General features: G+C 44.4%; 1 protein-coding gene across 9 annotated transcripts in view; it reads left to right on the top strand.

Moving 5' to 3' along the window:
• Window positions 1-23,614, top strand: part of herc1 (HECT and RLD domain containing E3 ubiquitin protein ligase family member 1) — a 278,250-nt gene that overhangs the window by 53,801 nt on the left and 200,835 nt on the right. For all 9 annotated transcript variants that reach the window (XM_084337465.1, XM_084337470.1, XM_084337466.1 and 6 more), the window contains exons 9-14: window positions 2,022-2,166; window positions 3,257-3,428; window positions 8,658-8,792; window positions 10,032-10,197; window positions 11,384-11,509; window positions 18,781-19,002. In XM_084337465.1, coding sequence (XP_084193591.1) covers window positions 2,022-2,166; window positions 3,257-3,428; window positions 8,658-8,792; window positions 10,032-10,197; window positions 11,384-11,509; window positions 18,781-19,002 — 966 coding nt within the window. The remainder of the gene's footprint in view (window positions 1-2,021; window positions 2,167-3,256; window positions 3,429-8,657; window positions 8,793-10,031; window positions 10,198-11,383; window positions 11,510-18,780; window positions 19,003-23,614) is intronic.

Genomic DNA, 23,614 nt, shown 5'->3' on the forward strand with positions numbered 1-23,614 from the left:
AGACAACAATTTATTACATTTTTGTTTACATATTTTTCATATATCAATCTCGTTGCAACCTACGTTGTTTTGCACAAGTAATCATCATTTCTTCCAACACAGAGGACACATAGGGAGGTGTAGTGGTTACGTAATTTTAGTTTTTTCCTGTTCCACCCTCTGTTCCACTTAATGTATTTCCCCATTGACCATTTCTAAATCGGTTCATTTTAGATAAATAAAGCATTAACGTTGGCATGGTGTACGTTTCTGTGCGTATTCATCCACAATCTATAGCTCAAAATATTCGCAATTAATCGTAAAGGTAGCAAAATAACAACTTTATGTTTTCGTTCGCTGGGAAACTACACTGCTATTTGGTGCTGCTGACTAACGTCACCACAGCGTAGCCTCCTGCCTGTAGTCACAGACTTAGGATCAGATTTCCCTTGCATTCGATAAGCTTAACAATTCGTACAAGGGGAAAATAACTGACCCTGAATCTGTGGCTAGTATCTCTCTGGTGATCATATCCATTTATCAGATGAACCCAAACACCATTTCTAAAAGCAACAACCACGTTATCATTATTTGTATTCACTGCATATTAAATCACTGTAAATACTAATGTAAATCATTGTTTCGTTGTACATATTGTGTATAGTTTATAACATTGTTTTTACGGCGGGCTCTACATGCCCAGATTTAAAATGGTTATCTCCTCTTTGTATACTTTTTAGAGAATATGCTATACAGCATTATATAATATCGTTCTTATTTACTTTTGTCCTCACAGACAAAGTATTCTGCCAGGTAACTTAGAGTAGTTATAAGGTTTTTGAGCTGTAACGTTAACGTTAGTTAGCGTTAACGTTAACCCCCTCCAATGTACAGTAAATGTCCTAACCCAATAATACACGAGACCCTCTTCTTGGGACCAAGTAAGGTTTCGTCGATAATCCAATTGAAGTAAGTTCTATGTTTTTCAATGTGTATATAATGTATATATATCGGTGGGTGACAGCATTTACTCAGACGGATCTATAGATCTTAAAAGTAGCCGGCAGCCAGTTCTGTGTCTCCACGGTAGCAAGCAGGGTGTGTGGTTCCGAGGTCGTTTGGCAGCTTGTTAACATAAATACTGATAAGGACTGAGAGCAGGCAGGATTGGTCAGAGAGAACTATGGAGAGTTTGACATCGATAGAACCACGCTAAAGGTGAAGATCAGTTGCCATGGCAGTGCGTCACATAGTAACGAGGAGAGGGGGCGGGCCTGTTGTTAGGGGGAAGAAGTTATGTGAGTTTCTTCCGGGTAAGGTTAGACTGAGATACGAAGCACAGAAGAGCGGACACGTTGATCAGAGACTTTCATCCCTCCCCACCCTCGCTGGGTGGGGGAGGGGAAATAGTGACACATCATCACTAGCTTCGGCTAACAGGAAATGGTGGTTGGCTACGACGAGAGAGAGAGAGAGAGAACCATTGGATTAAAGATAATTAAGACTGAACACGGACAATACAGAATGGGTTACATCTGATTATGAGGCTATGTTTATGAAAATGAACATGAGGATCTGAGGAAAGAGATCACGTTGCAGTATCGTTTCTTATGACTAACTGATGTACTAACGGGTTGATACAAACACAACGCAGAACAGAGAGTCACGAAGGAGATGATGAGATGAGATTGGTTGATTACCGAAAATCGAACACAATGTACAGTTCCCCCCCACCCCACCCCATTTTTATGACAAATTAAAAACCTTATAACTACCTTTTATTTCAACCAGAAATGCTTAAACAATAATGTTAGTGGTAGAAGGGAACTCATTTTGTGCAAAAATGGAAAGCTTGCCAATGTTCATGCGGCAGAATTGTTACAATAGCCAATAATCCATTTTCCCAATGATGAATCCCTATACGGGTGGAACAACCAGTGACGTCAGACTACACCTCCCTATAGGCCTCTATTGTCTGTAATTGTCCAGTGCTTGACGTGACTGCTCTCTCTCTCTCTCTCCCTCTCTCTCTCTCTCTCCAGGTGTATGCATGGGGCTGTGGAGCCTGCCTTGGCTGTGGCTCATCTGAGGCCACGGCACTCAGACCAAAGCTGATAGAGGAACTCTCTACGACCAGAGTGGTGGATATTTCTATAGGGGACAGCCACTGCCTGGCCCTCTCACATGGTAGTTATCACTCTCTCTCTCTCTCTGTCTGTCACTCACTCACTCACTCACTCACTCTTTCTCTTTGTGCTCTTTTTATTTGTCATTGACTAACCATGACGGTGCTGTATTCACTTATAGCCATTTGCATTCTGTATAGACAGTTTCAGTGGACTTTTGTTGCCAGGGAACAGCGTGGGCCCACGCTCACTTCCTGTCGGCTATTGATGTTGGCAAACACTGGAAATCAACTTTGATCCATTTGGAATGTTGTCAAGTTGAAACCATCTATAGGGTCCCTTGTGTTATGTGTTGTTATGCCAATTCACTGTGGATCACGTCCCTTGTGTTATGCCATGTGTTGTTACGCCAATTCCCTGTGTCACGGTCCTCGTCGTTGCGCTACCCTCTGTTGGTCTGGAGAGGGTGTAGACTACCACATGTCTCCTCTGTTGGTCTGGGGAGGGTGTAGACTACCACATGTCTCCTCTGTTGGTCTGGTGAGGGTGTAGAGACTACCGCATGTCTCCTCTGTTGGTCTGGGGAGGGTGTAGACTACCACGTGTCTCCTCTGTTGGTCTGGGGAGGGTGTAGACTACCACATGTCTCCTCTGATACATGTGGAGTAGCCAGTCATTTCTTTTCACCTGACCACAAGCAGTTTCACTGGGAGAGTGTAAAGTGCACAGAGGTTCACGCTATCTCCCCCCAGATCCCCTCCCCGCTGAACAGGCCAACCAGTAGGAGTCGCTGTTGCAACGACCAGGACTCATGCCCTCGTCATCAGCTTCCCACCCGCGAACACTGACTAGTGTTTGTTGGAACATCTGACCAATACGGAAATACCGCTACTCGGGATTGAACCCTGGTCTCTGTGGTGGCGAAAAATGCAGCCCTGAGCCGCTAGACGCTCGCAAAGTGCCGTGACTTGTGTACAATTGATATACGTCCCCGTGCACGTTATGTGGTTAATAATTCCAGGAACGGTACCCAACCCTAACTAACATGCTTTTGTAGTATTGTCACGTTTTTAAGTGTAACATCTTTACACCCTGACCCCATGGACCTGTCTAATGATCTTGTTTCCTTCTACTTAATGTCTTTGACCCAGACAATGAAGTGTACGCCTGGGGAAACAACTCAATGGGCCAGTGCGGTCAGGGCAATTCCACAGGGCCCATCACCAAACCCAAGAAGGTGGTCGGCCTGGACGGGGTGGCCATCCAGCAGATCTCAGCCGGCACCTCCCACAGCCTGGCCTGGACGGCCCTGCCCAGGGACAGGTCAGCTACTGCTGCACTAAGTACAGTACACTGACAACTCACACCGGCTACTATTTCAAAGGCATTTCCGGTGAACTTCTTCAGAACATGTTTAACCTCTTAACACTTTCCGTGCCAGCCTCCGTGTCCTATTTACCCTGTTGAATGCCACCGCTCTATTCAATGACAGAGCTCTCATATTTGCGAACGCATAAACTATATCTTAATCTATGGCTATGTGTCTAATACGACCGTCGCTTATCAATGACTTGTTTGCAGGCAACATTGTCGAAACGGATTGTTTTTTAATCGGTTAATTTCCGTTTTATACCATTTTGAAAAACGCTCGTTTTTTGAAACTTTCAGAAAAAAAAAGATTCTGCAGGAATCGCGCTTTACTGTAATACACAAAACACGTTGTAATTTTTCGGCCTATTTATGAATCGTTTTCAAATAAACGCTAGATTATCGATAGTATATGTGTACTTATGCACGCTATAGAAGCGGGCTGAAAAATCGATTATCTTATTTCCTGATCAGCTACACACACTCACAGCCACATACACACATAGGGGACACGTTGATATATAGGTGAAAACAGCTCTGATTATCCCAATACTGGTAAAATAGATTCCTTACCTCAGATCAGATGTTCTCCAAAAAGATTATTCCATTTCCTGATCGCCATTCCAAATAGCCATCGCATTTATTGATCCAACGCTGGGTGGTCAAAAGACATATTCCACGCTGTTCTGATGGTGGGCAATGACTTGGATCGTCTCCGGTTACTTGCCTGACAAGTAAAATGTGGAATCCGGACTCTTTTTTTCCCCCATGCGTTTCATTCAATCCAATCCAATGGGGTGCAGTACCATCCGGAGAGACGATAGGGGGCGGTATTTTCCCTGTTTGAGCTCAGACAGATCCCCACTGGTAACGTGAGGTTAGATTGATGAAATATGAATGGAAGTAACGATTAAACGATGAGATTTCTCGTCGTTGGCACTCAACGGTTGGCATGAACTAATGAGATTTCTCGTCGTTGGCACTGAAAGTGTTAAGCCTGAGCCATATTTTCAGAAAATTCGCCTAAAAATGCATACCCAAGTAAATGGAAGATTGCTCCACTTCTACAAGGTCAATTTGCATGTCCCTGGTATGTAGGGACATCTATGGATCTCAGGGAATGTATTTCCAGTGTCAGAAATATTGTGTAAATTGTAATGAACCAAAGGAGAATATCAATTATTATAATCTTCTTTTTCATTTTTGACAGTGAATAACACCATGCTAACATTGACCAGACGTGAAACATTTTCTCATTCCGCACCTTCTTGAGATCAAGTGTACAAAACATCTAAGTAAATGAATAAAGGGCAGATGATTTACAGGGTTTTTTGTAGATACAGTACTGAATTCTGCCATCCGGACACATTATGACCTTATTATGGCCGAGTCATAAATCTATGGATTGGGTCTTTACTCCTGGCTACATTTGAAAAAGAAACGCAACATTAATTAATACAGACTGTATTGATCGATTTATGACGTGATATCAATCTCTGCCCAGTACCGGGGCTTAAGGGGTTAATAGCTTTCATTCGAATCCTTTAAAATTTGCGGTGCATGTTTATAACCTCAAGAGGATGAAACTTCACTTTTCAAATTAGTTTATCTCCTGATCTCTTAGTCATACATTCATGAAGCTGGGATCCAGAGATGTGATTAGTCATGCACAACAACTTTGCTGTGATCTATGACGTCCACCATATTGGATTATTGGAAAAACACATTTTCCCCTACTCCCCCTAGCCTGTTCACCTGATTGTCACCAAACTTGCTGTGTGGAATCTGGGGACTACCGTCTTTAAATGTGTCATTTAGATAATTGATAGACCAAACCATGTTACCAGTGACCACCAGATCCAATAAAATTTCAGAAAAAGGCATGGTAATCCGGAAATGATTTGGTACTTCTGAACGCACCGTCTGATTTCCACCAAACTTGACAAATATGTTTGCCTTACAATAACGAGGTCTGTGAAGTTCTGAGTCATCTTGCTTCATGGTGGCACTATGCTCGTAAAACAAAAAAACATTAGCTACTCCACAAGGGCTCAGATTACAGGTACGATAAAACATTGGAATGAGAATTCGGGCTGGTTGGGGATATACCCTCTGTTGGTCACCAACAGCATGTGTCTAGTTTTTACTATTTTGTTGCTAGCATGCGCTTTAACACATTCGGCGCCAGACCTGAGAAATCTCGGGTCTGGCGCCCAACGCATGGCAAGTTTTGTTTTTTTCTTTTATTCGATATTTTTATTCATTATTCATTCTATCCATAAATTGTGCCAAATTATGTCCGGGACCAGATGAACATCAATACTGGAAATCACGATCAGACAATTGGAATATTCTTTTTGGAATAACCCCGATCAAAGGTAAGGACTATATGACATCAATTTCACCTTGATCCTACAATGTTTTCATATCGATCCAGCTGATCAGCGTGTGTGGTGTTCAAAACAGAGCCCTTGTGAACTTTGGTGAGGTTAGCTGGGGTCATTCACATTGGGGCTTGGGGGGATTGAGGATGTCACAACTACAGCAGAATGTTATCACACGGTTTACCGTCTCAAAAATGGCAAATGCTAATATTGGGATTCAGATAATAAATTATGATTGAAGCAGATTATGAGTACAGGTTGTACAGGAACTGGTCAAATGTAGTTTTTATTTTAGAAACAAGTTGTTTTTCTTTGAATGTAAAAACAAAAAGCGACTTGTTGCTGCCGCTTTCTTACCTGTGTTGGACTATGATGATTCAGGCTGAGACGATATGCCATTTGGAAGAATAGATAAATCGGGACAAAATTATCGATAAATATCGATATTTTTATTAGTATATATTTTTTTATTTATATATTTTTTATATATTTTTAATTTCTTTTTTAACAAATGTACGTTTATTTTGCAGCAATTCTTTGTCGTTGCCACTATCTTTAGTGTTACAGATTTCCCCATTCAAAACTACCACAGTTCTCATTTTATAGTCGGTGGTCTCTGGATGTGATGGAGGAGTGCACTGCATATTGAATGCACAGTGCAGAGTTGCAATTCAACTGAATTTACATGAAATGGGGATGTTTTAACTAAAACATGCCACAAGTACCGGTAATAATAATTAAAAAAAATCGATAAGTGGTATCAGCCTTAACGCATTCCCTGCCATAGGTTATATCCATCAATATAGCCAGTCTGCCAGCACTATAACCCTATGGAGATGTTTACCTTCTTTGCAGGGCTATAACTTTAAAAAATTGTATTGCTATATTGACATTTATGGCCCGTTCAACATCGATTATCTATCGTTCAGGATGTGGGAACGTTATATTTTTTTCATTCATATATTGTTGTGTTACTAGCGTCGAGAATATAAGTATGTGTTTAATCTTTTCCGCTGTAATTCCAAAAACAGTAGTTATAGGCCCTGAAGCATATATAGATTATCGATTGGCATTTCTCTCCTATACACGCTATATTAAAAAATTCAAATGTATATGATTGGTATACATTGTGCTTCATCATGCGTGAAGGAAAGGGGGGGGGGGGTCGTTTATAATTCCTTGATAGTCAGTAACAGCTTTATTTACTATGGCTTGATACGTTGATCAGATGGTTTGCCGTGAAATGAATAAACAATCGGGCTGAAAATAACGTTACTGTCCTCTTACCGTGCGCCGATGAGACTGGAGGAGAAAGATCCCAATTATTCGACGCCGATCTTCTACATCCATTTCCGGTTTGTATGGCGCAATAAACACAGAAATCATATCGATTATTGCGTTATGGCAGCGATCCATATGCACTATAGTGTTTGTCTGGAGTCCCGTAACGAGATGTGACTGCCGGAGGAATTTCCGCGACGCACCGATGACAACATCCGGTTTTGAGAGTGTAACTCATCCGACCATCCACCAGGCGGCGGTATTGAGGCGTTGCAGTCCCATTCAGGGTCCCGCTGCAGCACCGGAGGTTGGGTGGATTCATTATGAATGCCATTGCGAAAAAATGAAATATTGATATCAAAAACGCTGTATAGCGTTGTTGGCGTTCAGCGCATGGCGGGCAATAACGCTGTAAAGCGATTTTGGCGACCAATGTGTTAAATTAATGATGATCCTTTTCTATATGCAGACCACTGCTCAGTGTCTTATGGTTGATGCGGCTTCCCCTGCTTCCCTGAGGATTACACATTGTGAAGCTGTGACTCACCACTGTGTTATACTCTTGGTAGGATGGCCTGCTCAATGCTCAATATGTTGATATGTATGAGCATTGAGCAGGCCATCCTACCAAGAGTATAACACAGTGGTGATGAGTCACAGCTTCACAATGTAGCACAATGTTCCCTTTCTACCTATGTGTCCTTATCACACAGAAAGGTGCTGGACAGTAAACGCTTTCTCAGGACTTCTTTTTGCCGTCTGTCCCTAATGCCTTTACAGAAATAAGAAAAAGGGCATTCATGTGTTCTGCATCCTCAGCTTGGAATATGTTGCAGAATTGGAGGCAGATTCCTTAGGATGTCAAGGTTTTTCATTGATCTGATTACGAAACGTACTGTTTGACTCTTTGGAAATGTGACTTCCCTATGCTTGTTTCTTTTGTTATTATTCCTTATTTATTGTCTATTTTTGTGTTATGTCTGTAACTGTTTTTAATGCACACGTCGATGTCACCACTGTAGTGACACCCCAGTCCTTAACCAATTTCAAATCACTGGTGGCACCATTCATGTTTCTACACTAAAAGATGTGTTAGGAACTGGAGACTACTGTCTGTTTATTTAATGTCGCTGCCTGTCTTGGCCAGGTCTCCCTTGGAAAAGAGATTCTTATTGTGGGAAACATGTAATAACTTACTCAGTCGAATGGATCCGGTTAATACAATTTATTAACTCAGTGATCAATACATACAAAATAGTCAGAGATATGGCTGAAAGGCTCTCCTCCAGGCTACTAGCTACTGTAGGACACCAGGAAGTAAGAGACTAACCCCTCGGTTCAGGGGCCACTTATATACAGGAGGGGACGACGACACACACCAGAAAATGGGGTTTACAAAGGGGAGGGGACAAAGACACATATCCTTATGAGAAGACGGGGCTTTATCGCCCACATTATTCTCAGAGGGGATTTCGTTTTTGGATATAGTCTGTAATGCTTCTTTGCTTTGGCTCCACAGGCAAGTGGTGGCCTGGCACAGACCCTACTGTGTGGACCTAGAAGAAAGCACCTTCTCCCACCTGCGCTCCTTTCTGGAGCACTACTGTGATGGCATCAACAGCGAGGTGCCTCCTCTCCCCTTCCCCTCCTCCAGGTGAGTCTAGTCCTCTCTCCTTCCCCTCCTCCAGGTGAGTCTAGTCCTCTCCCCTTCCCCTCCTCCAGACAGTGAACCTTCCTCCAGGTGAGTAGTCAGACAGTGAACCTCACACCTAACAATGTTCCCCCACAGCAGCATGTTGTTTGTTCCATTAACTCATTGGAAGCCACTCACGAATAAAGTCGGGTTAACCCAGAGCGCCAACCCCGAGAAAAGTCGGGTTTTCTATCGTTATTTCTTTTATTCGATATTCCCATTCATAATCCATCGAGGGAGCCTGTGTCATCATTGGGAATGAGTCTGAGATCGTCCAATACCGCCGCCTGCCGCCTTGAGGCAGGTATTCCACATCCTTTGAAACTCTGTCTTGAGCTGTGCGTCGATTTAAAGTGTCCGGGTGGGGTTTTCCTTGTCGGGCAGGACAAGTGTTTATAATGCATGGATTGAGGAGAATCAAACACTCCCGGTTCATGTTCTTTGGTGGATTATGTTGGCAACACGATCGACATCAATACTTGGAATGGCGATCAGATAATTGGAATCTTCTTTTTGGAGTACATCCTAGTCAAGGTAAGGGCTATATGGTATCAATCTTGCGTTGATCCAAGAATCCCTTCACTGCGATCCGAGCGTATGTGTGTAATGTATTCCGTTGGTGACGATCAAAGCATAGAAAAACTACCCCCCCCCCCCACCCTTTCATGCATTCATGATGAAACATAATACCGATAATATAGCGTTGATTTCAGATTGATTGTTGATACAGGCGAGAAACGGTACGGTTTTTAATGAAATGCACGTATTTGCTGCATAGCGTCGTTTTCTGGGGTTAGACAGTATTACTCTAAAACTATACTCATATTCACCACGGTATAAAACGGGAATGTATGGATGAAAAAATTATTTCTTTTTCACAAATTGAACGATAGATACTCAATGTCAAATGTATGTATTATATCCATAGCTATGATATATAATATAGTTTGAGCCCTGCAAACACCGCCATGTATTCCTATACTTTAAAGCGGTGGCCTTCTTACCACACGGTACACAGTGCCATCTGGCGCTGTTTGAGTTAAGTTACTTCCTCTGGATGCAGCCCCTCACGCCTATAATGTCCCACATTTAAAAATAAACCATGAATCACACCTGCCATGTTGCACATTTTGCCCCAGATGCTAAATTGAAGTGGAGCTCACTTTTAGAGTTGTATTTATTATTGTGTTTACATTTCAGGGAGCACCACAACTTCCTCAAGCTGTGCCTGCGGCTGTTGTCCAATCACTTGGCTTTGGCGCTGGCGGGGGGCGTGGCCACCAGTATCCTGGGGCGACAGGCCAGGCCCCTGCGGAACCTGCTCTTCAGACTAATGGACTCCTCTGTGCCCGACGAGATCCAAGAGGTCAGAAACGACTGTTCATGATGTGTCTTGCAATGCGATATTAGCGCAATGCCACAGCTCGTTGGCCACGGTTGTCATTTATTGATACTAGGGCTGACCCCGACTAGTCGAATAGTCGACTAATCGATCGAAAGGAGCCGTAGTCGACTGTCAACATCTTAGTCGAATGCACAAACATTTATTATAATTAAAAAAAAAAATTATCATTCTTTCCAAAAGCCAAGTGGCGTGCATACCAGCGAGGCTAACTGCCTAAGAAAACGGGCACAGAGGCACTGAAAAAGGATTTCCCCTGTCTAATGAACACACTAGACAAATATCAAGATGTATCCATCAGTGGACCAATTGCATGCTTTCGAAGAGGACAAGAAACCTTCAGTCGACTCCTTCAGACATTAAGCACCCCCCACAGCCCAAATGGAATGATCCCCCCAACATTAAAAAAAAAATTATAATAATTATTATATATATATCTTTTTTGCATTCTGCAAATTTCGGCCAATCAAAGTTGACTATACAAATCCTTAGTCGAGGTCAGCCCTAATTGATACTCACCTGCTGTTTCATTACAATCACCTGTTGTCTGCGATCGGATATTATGAATAGGAGGGGGGGGGGGGGGGGGGGGGGGGGGGGGGGGGGGGGTCAGATCTAGTGGCTGTATAAATTTTTCTTATCTTTCCTTGATCATTCCCCCTTAGTTTGCCATTAAGTGTGCAAGGTTGCTCTCCTGAATGCAGGGGCGGAGCTTACTATTGGTGACATAGGCGGTTGCTTAGAGCGCCACTTGCCTGGGGGCGCCAAAAACTGCCCAGCAAAAAAGAAAAAGAAAAAACGTTTTTGTGCCGCCTTCTATATCTGCAACCAATATTGACCCCAAAAAGCTAACATATGGGGAAAATGCATGCCAGGGGGGTGCCAGGGGTGAAGCTTGCCTAGGGCGCCAAATGTGCTAGGTCTGGCCCTGCCTGAACGCTAAACCCAAACATGATCACAGCCTTTTAAAGGAGAAATTATATGATCTCTATTTTCCATTTCTTAGGTAGGAAGGACTACATGAAACGAGCCATTTTAAATGTGTCTGTACTCTGTAGCCATTGACCCTTGTGTGTGTGTGTGTGTGTGTGTGTGTGTGTGTGTGTGTGTGTGTGTGTGTGTGTGTGTGTGTGTGTGTGTGTGTTGTCAGGCGGTGATCGAGACCCTGTCTGTGGGAGCGACCATGCTGCTGCCTCCTCTGAGGGAGAGGATGGAGCTGCTCCACTCCCTGCTGCCCCAGGGCCCTGACAGATGGGAGAGCCTCTCCAAGGGACAGGTACACGGCTACACCTGCCTGCCTGTTGGAACAGAACCATGAGCATATGGAGAGGTGTTAAGTGTTCTGGGTTTAAGCTATGTGTGTTTTTAGTTTATTAAATTTTTTGGACTTTCTATCTTTTTCTCCCGTCCCCCAATTTAGTCATTTTGCAAATTCCCTCTCTGGTCGGTCTGGGTAGGGTGTAGACCACCACATGCTGCCCTACTGTCAGTCTGGGGAGGGTGTAGACCACCACATGCTGCCCTACTGTCAGTCTGGGGAGGGTGTAGACCACCACATGCTGCCCTACTGTCAGTCTGGGGAGGGTGTAGACTACCACATGCTGCCCTACTGTCAGTCTGGGGAGGGTGTAGACCACCACATGCTGCCCTACTGTCAGTCTGGGGAGGGTGTAGACTACCACATGCTGCCCTACTGTCAGTCTGGGGAGGGTGTAGACCACCACATGCTGCCCTACTGTCAGTCTGGGGAGGGTGTAGACCACCACATGCTGCCCTACTGTCAGTCTGGGGAGGGTGTAGACTACCACATGCTGCCCTACTGTCAGTCTGGGGAGGGTGTAGACTACCACATGCTGCCCTACTGTCAGTCTGGGGAGGGTGTAGACTACCACATGCTGCCCTACTGTCAGTCTGGGGAGGGTGTAGACTACCACATGCTGCCCTACTGTCAGTCTGGGGAGGGTGTAGACTACCACATGCTGCCCTACTGTCAGTCTGGGGAGGGTGTAGACCACCACATGCTGCCCTACTGTCAGTCTGGGGAGGGTGTAGACCACCACATTCTGCTCTACTGTCAGTCTGGTGAGGGTGTAGACTACCACATGCTGCCCTACTGTCAGTCTGAGGAGGGTGTAGACTACCACATGCTGTCCTACTGTCAGTCTGGGGAGGGTGTAGACCACCACATGCTGTCCTACTGTGTCTGGTGAGGGTGTAGACTACCACATGCTGCCCTACTGTCAGTCTGGGGAGGGTGTAGACCACCACATGCTGTCCTACTGTGTCTGGTGAGGGTGTAGACTACCACATGCTGCCCTACTGTCAGTCTGGGGAGGGTGTAGACTACCACATGCTGCCCTACTGTCAGTCTGGGGAGGGTGTAGACTACCACATGCTGTCCTACTGTCAGTCTGGGGAGGGTGTAGACCACCACATTCTGCTCTACTGTCAGTCTGGTGAGGGTGTAGACTACCACATGCTGCCCTACTGTCAGTCTGGGGAGGGTGTAGACTACCACATGCTGCCCTACTGTCAGTCTGAGGAGGGTGTAGACTACCACATGCTGCCCTACTGTCAGTCTGGGGAGGGTGTAGACCACCACATGCTGTCCTACTGTGTCTGGTGAGGGTGTAGACTACCACATGCTGCCCTACTGTCAGTCTGGGGAGGGTGTAGACTACCACATGCTGCCCTACTGTCAGTCTGGGGAGGGTGTAGACTACCACATGCTGCCCTACTGTCAGTCTGGGGAGGGTGTAGACCACCACATGCTGTCCTACTGTTGGTCTGGGGAGGGTGTAGACTACCACATGCTGCCCTACTGTCAGTCTGGGGAGGGTGTAGACTACCACATGCTGCCCTACTGTCAGTCTGGGGAGGGTGTAGACTACCACAAGCTGCCCTACTGTTGGTCTGGGGAGGGTGTAGACTACCACATGCTGCCCTACTGACGGTCTGTGGAGGGTGTAGACTACCACATGCTGCCCTACTGTCGGTCTGGGGAGGGTGTAGACTACCACATGCTGCCCTACTGTCAGTCTGGGGAGGGTGTAGACTACCACATGCTGCCCTACTGTCAGTCTGGGGAGGGTGTAGACTACCACATGCTGCCCTACTGTCAGTCTGGGGAGGGTGTAGACCACCACATGCTGCCCTACTGTTGGTCTGGGGAGGGTGTAGACTACCACATGCTGTCCTACTGTCAGTCTGGGGAGGGTGTAGACCACCACATTCTGCTCTACTGTCAGTCTGGTGAGGGTGTAGACTACCACATGCTGCCCTACTGTCAGTCTGGGGAGGGTGTAGACTACCACATGCTGCCCTACTGTCAGTCTGAGGAGGGTGTAGACTACCACATGCTGCCCTACTGTCAGTCTGGGGAGGGTGTAGACCACCACATGCTGTCCTACTGTGTCTGGTGAGGGTGTAGACTACCACATGCTGCCCTACTGTCAGTCTGGGGAGGGTGTAGACCACCACATTCTGCCCTACTGTCAGTCTGGGGAGGGTGTAGACCACCACATTCTGCCCTACTGTCAGTCTGGGGAGGGTGTAGACTACCACATGCTGCCCTACTGTCAGTCTGGGGAGGGTGTAGACTACCACATGCTGCCCTACTGTCAGTCTGAGGAGGGTGTAGACTACCACATGCTGCCCTACTGTCAGTCTGGGGAGGGTGTAGACCACCACATGCTGTCCTACTGTGTCTGGTGAGGGTGTAGACTACCACATGCTGCCCTACTGTCAGTCTGGGGAGGGTGTAGACTACCACATGCTGCCCTACTGTCAGTCTGGGGAGGGTGTAGACCACCACATGCTGTCCTACTGTTGGTCTGGGGAGGGTGTAGACTACCACATGCTGCCCTACTGTCAGTCTGGGGAGGGTGTAGACTACCACATGCTGCCCTACTGTCAGTCTGGGGAGGGTGTAGACCACCACATGCTGTCCTACTGTGTCTGGTGAGGGTGTAGACTACCACATGCTGCCCTACTGTCAGTCTGGGGAGGGTGTAGACTACCACATGCTGCCCTACTGTCAGTCTGGGGAGGGTGTAGACCACCACATGCTGTCCTACTGTTGGTCTGGGGAGGGTGTAGACTACCACATGCTGCCCTACTGTCAGTCTGGGGAGGGTGTAGACTACCACAAGCTGCCCTACTGTTGGTCTGGGGAGGGTGTAGACTACCACATGCTGCCCTACTGACGGTCTGGGGAGGGTGTAGACTACCACATGCTGCCCTACTGTCGGTCTGGGGAGGGTGTAGACTACCACATGCTGCCCTACTGTCAGTCTGGGGAGGGTGTAGACTACCACATGCTGCCCTACTGTCGGTCTGGGGAGGGTGTAGACTACCACAAGCTGTCCTACTGTCAGTCTGGTGAGGGTGTAGACTACCACATGCTGTCCTACTGTCAGTCTGGTGAGGGTGTAGACTACCACATGCTGCCCTACTGTCAGTCTGGTGAGGGTGTAGATTACCACATGCTGTCCTACTGTCAGTCTGGGGAGGGTGTAGACTACCACAAGCTGCCCTACTGTTGGTCTGGGGAGGGTGTAGACTACCACAAGCTGTCCTACTGTCAGTCTGGGGAGGGTGTAGACTACCACATGACTCTTCCGATACATGTGGAGTCGCCAGCCGCTTCTTTTCACCTGACAGCGAGGAGTTTCACTGGGAGAACGTAACGTATGTGGAGGTTCATGCTATCTCCCCCAGATCCCCTCCCTGCTGAACAGGCCAGCAGGAGTCGTGCCCCACCGGCCCGCGAACACTGACAATTGTGTTCATAGGGACCACTGACCGAGCCGGAGGTACCGCTGACAGCTGGATTCGAACTCAGAGTCTCTGCGGTGGTAGGCGAGTGCTTAGACCTCTATGCTACCCAGCCGCCCAAACTGTGTGTTTTCAGAGAGAATTATACTGCTTGATTCTTGGAATTTGACCAAGGCAAGCTGACTCTAACCAGCTATCTGCTGAGTATCAGTAGAGTGGCTTGTTTCCTTGCAGGATGACTGCACAGCAGTGTGGTGTTAAGAAGCACAATCCCACGTTATGTAGGAGGTCTGAAGCAATCTGAGGTGAAGTTGAGGGCTGTTTTGTTGTTGTTGTTGTTGTTGTTGTTGTTGTTTGTGCTGGACTTCAGCACAGGACATATCTGGCTGCTTGTTAGACAGGAAGCCCATTGTTTACTGAAACATGATTCTTTTAATGTTATTTTCCACATGTCTACTCTGATACTCTTACTCTGATACAGTGTACAGTGATACCTTTAACACTTTCAATGCCCAAAACGACATAACACGTTTGATCAGCCCAATGCCTGAATGCCCACGACGACGATTAGCGTTTTATTTTTTTGAATTCATATTTCATCAACCGAGTCTCCTGTTGGTATGCAGCCCCTGTAGGAGCTCAGATGTGAAAAAAAACCGCCCCCTATCGTCTCCCAGATGGTAATGCACCCTTTTGGAATGGACTCAATGAAAATGGATGAGAAAAGAAAAATTCGGAATCCACATTTTACTTCCGATCGGATTCATTGTGGAGCCTCAGAACAGCGTGGAATACATATGTACAGTATGTAGCGTTGGATCAATAAAAGCGATCGATTTTTGGAATGGCGATCAGGAATTGGAATGATCTTTTTGGAGAACATCTGATCTGAGGTAAGGAATCTATTTTACAAGTCTTGGGATAATCAGAGTTGTATTCGCTGAGATCTCAGCGTTCGCCCTATGTGTGATGTGTCTGTCTGTGCGTGATCGCTTTGAGGAAATCAGAGAATGGATTTTTCGGATCGCCTATATAGCGTGCATACGTACACATATACTATCGATAATCTAGGTTTATTTGAAAACTATTCAGAAATAGGCCGAAAAATGACAACTTTTTGTGTATTCTAGAATATTCCGGTAAAGGGCGATTATCATGGAATATATATTTTCCTTGAAAACGAGGGCTTTTCAAAATGCTATAAAACGAAAATGAACCGATAAAAAAACAATCCGCTTCGACAATGTTGACTGGAAAACGAGTCATTGATAAGCGACGGGCAGATTAGACACATAGCCATAATTTAAAACATAGATTAGGCGTTATTAACGCTAACATTGAAGTGGATGGTGGGCATTCAAGCGGTAAATCAAGATTAAGTTTGGGCGCTGAAAGTGTTAAAGGGATAATCCACATCTAAAAAGCCTCTCCGATTTAATACAAAGGCACAGTGATACCTTTAACACTTTGACTGCCGGGAGCCGCCTTTAGACGTCTTTGCTGGCCATGCTAAAGTTGCCGGGGGACGCTGTACGTCGTCTTTATATCAATATTTCAAAAATCTGCGATCGGATTCATAATGTCCCTCCGCTGGCCTGAGATCCACCAGCAGGACCCACTGAGCTCTCTGGCGGTTCAGGAGCGCCATCTGGTGGCCGATCGGCGCAAGCGCTTAACAGGAAGCGAATTAGAGGTTTTGCTAGACGTCCGTATTGCTTCCGGCCACTCGGTACATGTCCCGTGACTCTAGCTCGTCACTCTACATAGCGATCGATTGCCAATAACTCGATAAACAACATGATTTGGACGTATATACCATTATACAAGCTGGAGATGGACCGGGTAATAATATATCCCATAATGATAAAATTTCTACTCGACGATGATCGCCCAACGGCGCGCGGAGACTGGGGTGAGTTTCAGCGTGTAACGTTACCGTCTTCGATAATAACTGATATTATCAACATTTGACCCACATTAGATGATTGGTATAACGCTGCCCACGGAATTATAAACGCCCCCTCGCCCATCCGGTCAACATCAGATGACGTGTAGTAACTTCTAGAAGTACGTCTAGTTGGAATTTTTTATATCGCGCTGATTGCCATCAAACTGTATTTCATCATCAATATAATGCATTTGGGGCTATATATCACGTTCTGGAGAAAGCTGCAGAAAGAGATGAAAACATACTTATACATTAGACCATACTTTACTATGAATATGTGAATGAAAAAGTTTAACGTTGCTACACAATGAACAATACATATAGGACTTTGAATGGGCCCTAATAATGGCAATGTAGCAATAGAATTTAAAAAGTTATAGCCCTGCAAAGAAGGGGACTTTCTCCATAGACAAATAGCGCTGGCAATCTATGGTATATCATTAATTTAACCTTAGGCAACCAAAGTGTTAAAGGGATAATCCACATCTAAAAAGCTGTTGCACGGTGATATCTTTAATTAAAGGGATAATCCACATCTAAATTTATTTATTTTTTACTCTGATTTCAGTTCATCCAAAAAACACTCGCACCAGTTTTTGGCTTTTCGAGATTTAGGAGTCAGAAAACGCTAGCATGTTAGTGGAATTCAATAGGCATTCTAAATTTGGTTTCTAGGCAATATTCATGCCCCCAAAATTAGGCTTTTTCAAAATGTGGATTATCCCTTTAACCCTTTGACTGCCACCAGCTTTCGCCATCTTTACTAAATGGCGCCAGCGTTATTGACCATTTTAGCGATGTTTTCAGACCCATTGTGTGTTCTGTATTATAGCTATGGAGACAATAGTATGTAAAATAGTATATAAAATAGTATATTTTACAGGCATTGTTCATAGTCCATTACTGACTAATCAATTCATTCCTACACACTAGTTTGTTACAAGCTAAACATCGGCCCATTTCCAAAATAATCTTTTTTCATAGATCGCAAGTAGGGATATTATCGGCCGATATTGGCATTAAAATGTAATATCGAAAATGATCGGTATCTGTTTACAAAAATATATATTATTTTTTAAATAAATAGTTTTTTACATTTATTTAACCTTTATTTACCCAGGCAAGCAAGTAAGAACAAATTCTTATTTCATTTATTGTCAAAAGTATGCATACTGTTGTGTTAATTCCACTACAAGAGATATGTAATGTTATATGATATCGGTATCGGAAATTAAGAGTTGGACAATATTGGTATATCGGATATTGGTAAAAAAGCCAATATTGAACATCCCTAATCGCGAGATATGACGCGTTTTATGCAATAAGCCCAAATCGTTCTGGTTGATCGCCTGAAGCCCCAAATACTCCCAAATCATAAAACATGCTCGACAAACACGATCGCAGTTTCTAGTTGAAACGACCCCCAAGGGGGGGGGTCGTTTCAACTTTTACGTCCGGTAAAACACGAAACTGTGATCGTTACAAAAACATGTTTCAGGGTCGGTAAAATAGAACCTTACCTTAGCCAGAAGGTATTCCAAAAAGAATAATTCCCAGTGATTGTATTTGATCGTCATTGCAATTCCAACGTAGGCAGATGAATCGGAGACACCTAGAGGGCTCTGGCTGACCCTATAGAACGGGGATCAAAGGAAAAGATCAAAGGATCAAAAACCGAGAATACTCGGGTTTCTGGCGCTCAGCGCATGGCGAGATAACCCGACTTTTCTCGGGTATGGTGCTGAATGAGTTAAGGAATTGTCTTTTCTTCAGTCACATTGACATTTTTCCCCGCGCGTGTCCGTCCTTCTGTCCGTCTACAGAGAATGCAGCTGGACATCATCCTCACCAGTCTCCAGGACCACACCCACGTAGCCTCCCTATTGGGCTACAGTTCTCCCCCCGATGGCCCCGAGTCCCTCTCCTCCGGTCTGGGCTTCACAGCCCTTCCAGACCCTTCCTACGGCGCCCCGGCCAGCCACCCCGACACCCACCTGGCGGAGATCCTCATGAAAACCCTGCTCAGAAACCTGGGCTTCTACACGGTATGTCGGGAGTGTGTTGCTCTCTTGGTTTGTTTTGTATCTATGCGACTCTGGGCATTTGGCAACTATCGCTGTAACAGTGATCATTAGATCTGCTAGCTAGCTAGCGTATTCTCTTTAGCCCTTTAACACTTTGAGTGCCAGCGACGAGATATCTCGTTAGTTCATGCCAACCGTTGAGTGCCAGCCGACGAGATATCTAGTTTTTAATCGTTATTTTTTTTATTAGCGATTTCCATTCATATTTCATCAATCTAGCCTCACGTTACCAGTGGGGATCTGTCTGAACTCGAATAGGGAAAATACCGCCCCCTATCATCTCCCGGATGGTAATGCACGCATTGGAATGGTCTCAATGAAAATGGATGAGAAAAGAAAAATCCGGAATCCACATTTTACTTCTCAGGCAAGTAACCCGAGCCGATCGGACTCATTGTGGACAGTCAGAACAGCGTGGAATATATATTTCCAGTACCCAGCGTTGGATCAATAAACACGATCGATATTTGGAATGGCGATCAGGAATTGGAATAATCTTTTTGGAGAACATCTGATCTGAGGTAAGGAATCTATTTGACCAGTATTGGGATAATCAGAGCTATTTTCACCTATATCTCAGCGTGTGCCATATGTGACGTGTGTGTGCGATCAGGAAATAAGATAATCGATTTTTCAGCCCGCTTCTATAGCGTGCATAAGTACACATATACTATCGATAATCTAGCGTTTATTTGAAAACGATTAATAAATAGGCCGAAAAATGAGAATGTGTTTTGTGTATTACAGTAAAGGGCGTTTATCACAGAATCTTCTTCAAGAAATGAGCGTTTTTCAAAATGGTATAAAACGTAAAAAAAAAAAAAAAAAAAAAAAAAAAATCCGTTTCGACAATGTTGACTGCAAACAAGTCATTGATAAACGACGGCCAGATTAGACACATAGCCATAATTTAAGATATAGTTTATGCGTTCGCAAATATGAGAGCTCTATCATTGAAGTGGGTGGCGGCATTCAAGGGGTAAATAGGAAACGGAGGCCGGCACTGAAAGTGTTAAGTGTTTGCATTCAAAGCACCTCTGGCTTTGAGGACACATACATAGACATGTAGACATTTCAATGTGTTCACCTATGATTATGTACATTTCAATCTTGGTTTAATTTTGAACATTTTCAAGTTAGCAGAGGCAATCTGCAAACATTCAGGGGGCAATTGGTCTCCGTCAATACATGCAGAGGGGAGAAAGTGTAGTTTACAATTTACATATAAAATGCCACTGTCACTCTTCTCCTCTCCTCCCTCCCATCTCCCCCCTCCCCTCTTCTCTTTTCTTCTCTTCTCTTCTCCCCTCCCCGCCCCTCTCCCCTCCTCTCTTTTCTTTTCTCCTCTCCTCTCCTCCTCCCTCCTTATTATCACTGCTCCTTTTCTCCCCCTTGGTGCATTACTGGTGCACTGCCTCTTCACAAGATGGCCTTTTTATTGATCACACACACACACACACACACACACACACACACACACACACACACACACACACACACACACACACACACACACACACACACACACACACACACACACACACACCTACACACACACATACACATACACATACACACAGTTAATGACTTTCTCATTGTAACTAACGGAGTTGGATGGTGAATCTGATCCAGTACAGTACAGATTGTCATCTGATGTTTATGATTATATTCGGATTCAGATACTTAATTGCGTGCACACAATATCAAGGACACTTGAGGTACTGGCATTTCCAGGGGAAACCATTAATGGTGATAATACACTGCTTGTGATTTTGCCATGCGTTTTAATAGTTAAGGTTGCCATGGTAATGTTGGTGATACATTTCCGTAGCCAACTGGCACAGCATGCAGTAGGTCTATGTGACCATGCTTTTCTATAGCTTGTAAATCGCCTATTAGTAGCCTGGTGTTGGTCTGGTTGAGGAACAGGGTGTTTTTGTAATGTGGCTCTTTCAGAAACATTTGTTGTCAATGTGGCTCCTGAGTCGGCAAAGTCTTAGTATCACTGTCTGCCATAGAGTATCCATCCATCATGCTTAGCCTATAAGTGGTGGTATTAAGGGCTGGTGTGTTATACTGTATGTGCTTCAATGGGGCATTGGGGCAGGGGTGGAGGAGTATCTGCAGGCTGGTTGTGGTGCCGGTCTGGGTTAAAGAATTCTGGGTTAAAAGATTCCCGCTCCTCCCGGGCAGCGTGTCGGAAGTGTCCTTGAGCAAGACACTTAATTGCTCCTTATGAGCAGGCTGGCACCTTGCATGGTCACCTCTGCCATCGTTGTGTGAATGTGAGGAACAAAATTGGATTCGAAATTTTTGATAAAAGCGCTATATAAATGCACCATTTGTAAGTATGTTACTGAATCCATTTTTCAACAGGTAATTGTAACAGAATACATTTCTAAAGTCACCCTCCCAACCTTGCGCATGCATGCATCAGAACAAAGTGCTTTATCATGGTGTGTATTGATCAAGGCCCGAGTACTAGGAGACAGATGAGTGGACTTAACCGTCGTCTGTCAGTGAGTCGTTCCTCATCATCACTTGTTCATCTGTCTCCACTCTGTACTTCATCTAACTATAAAGGGAACAATATCTGCATGCGTGCGTGTCTATTGCGCGCATATCTCTAGAATCGCTCCTCCGATCTACTTCATGCTCGGCGAGTGTGTTGCCGGGGAGCGTGGTATCGGATTTGGTGCCATTTGGCCAGATGCCGGCGCTATAGCAACAAACCTTTGGTCTGTAACTTTTGAACGGTTACTCGGAAAAAAAATTATAACAACTACCGGTAACTTTATGCATATCTCGAGAACCGTTAATCTGATCGACTTCACACTTGGCAGGTGTATTGCTGAGGACCCAAGGGAGTCCTCTTAGGCTTTATTCCACACAGTTTTCTCAGGGCTGAGACAGAAAACATACCCATATATACTGAGAACATTCCTCTGGGTGCTCTCTGTGTCAGCCTCTCAACTCCTTCCCAATTCACCGTCTAATGTAGCAGCCTCAGTACTTGTGCACCTAGTAATAAAAGATGACTAAAGTCATTCCTCCTTGACAGTAATGATGCACAATATCCACCACGTTAGCAGGCAGCTGCTGTGATGCACTTGGTATGAACTTGAGAACATTCACTGTTGTGATAATCTTTTATTTATTTTTTTTAATTGCTCCTGATGAGCAGGTTGGCACGTTGCATGGTTGCCTCTGCCGTCGGTGTGAATGTGTGAGTGAATGGGTCAAATTGTAAAGTGCTTTGGATAAAAGCACTATATAAATGCAGCCCTTCTCCATTCACAGCATGGCTAAACCTTGGCCAGTGGAGACTAGAGCTGTCCCCGAAGCCTGTTTTTGGGCTTCGAACTTCGTCAGGGTTTTTCGAACGGATGTTCGAACCTTCGTTTTTAATTAAAAAAAAATATATATATATTTAAAAAAAAATCATTTACATTTTTTTTATAAAATATCCTCAAACTAAATCTTCAATTTGAATAAAGTGATTCATCTGATTTAAATGAGTCTTTGTTTTATTAAATCAACTTTCTTTAATGAATATAACTCATCAGTTTCGTCAACATAAATAATCCAATAAGGGCACGGTTGGTACGAAAGTGATGGTTACGTCTTGATGGAGCGCCGAGTGCCAAGCGGATGCAGATATAGGCTACAATACATCATTTATGATAAATGTTTTATTAACATTTTTATGATGAGTCATATACTATAATAGTATAATATTAGTGTAGCCTAATCTTTATCTGCAACTGTGAAGAAAAACCCCATTGGTTTAAATTAATTAAAAAAAAAAAAAAAAATTTGAATGTTGATTTTAGAATTCGAACGCCAATGTAACGAATGAAGGTCTGAACCTTTGGGCTCAGCCCTAGTGGAGACGAGGCAGTAGTTGACCAGCGGAAGCCCTTTTGAGCATGTTTTATCTGTACGTACCGGTGTCATGGTGTCTGTGCCTCATGTCATCTATCTGTGTGGTGTGTCCTAGGGCTGAGCCCAAACGTTCGAACTTTCGGACCTTCGTTCGTTACGTTGGCATTCGAATTCTAAATCAACATTAAAAATTTTAATTTTTTATTTAATTTTTTTTTAATATTTATATATATTTTTATGTCTTCATTCTGTTTAAACCAATGGGTTTTTTCTTCACAGTTGCAGATAACGATTATGCTACACTAATATTATAGTATTAAAACTGATTAGTTATATTAATTAAAGAAAGTTGATTAAAAAAAAAAAAATACTAATTTAATCAGATTAATGACTTTATTCAAATTGAGGATTTAGTTTGAGGATATTTATATACAGCCTGTACAGCAGAAACAGGAAGTATCGTGAGCCTCCCACGCGTTACTCCTCGCCACTGAGAGTTCGAGCTGTCTGGTGAAAAGCTGCGACAGGCTGCCTCCTTGTGTACCGGAGGGGACACGTGATGCAAGGCTTCTATCCTCACTACAGCCGACCAGTGGGAGGCATAGTCTAGCAACGTTCAAGACCGGGGAGGGAAGAATTGGAATCACGAAATTGGGATGGGAGAAAAATAGGAGAAAAAGTGGATAAA

Source organism: Notolepis coatsorum (genome assembly GCF_963971535.1).
Source record: "Notolepis coatsorum genome assembly, chromosome: 20".
NCBI classification, from domain to species: Eukaryota; Metazoa; Chordata; class Actinopteri; order Aulopiformes; family Paralepididae; genus Notolepis; species Notolepis coatsorum.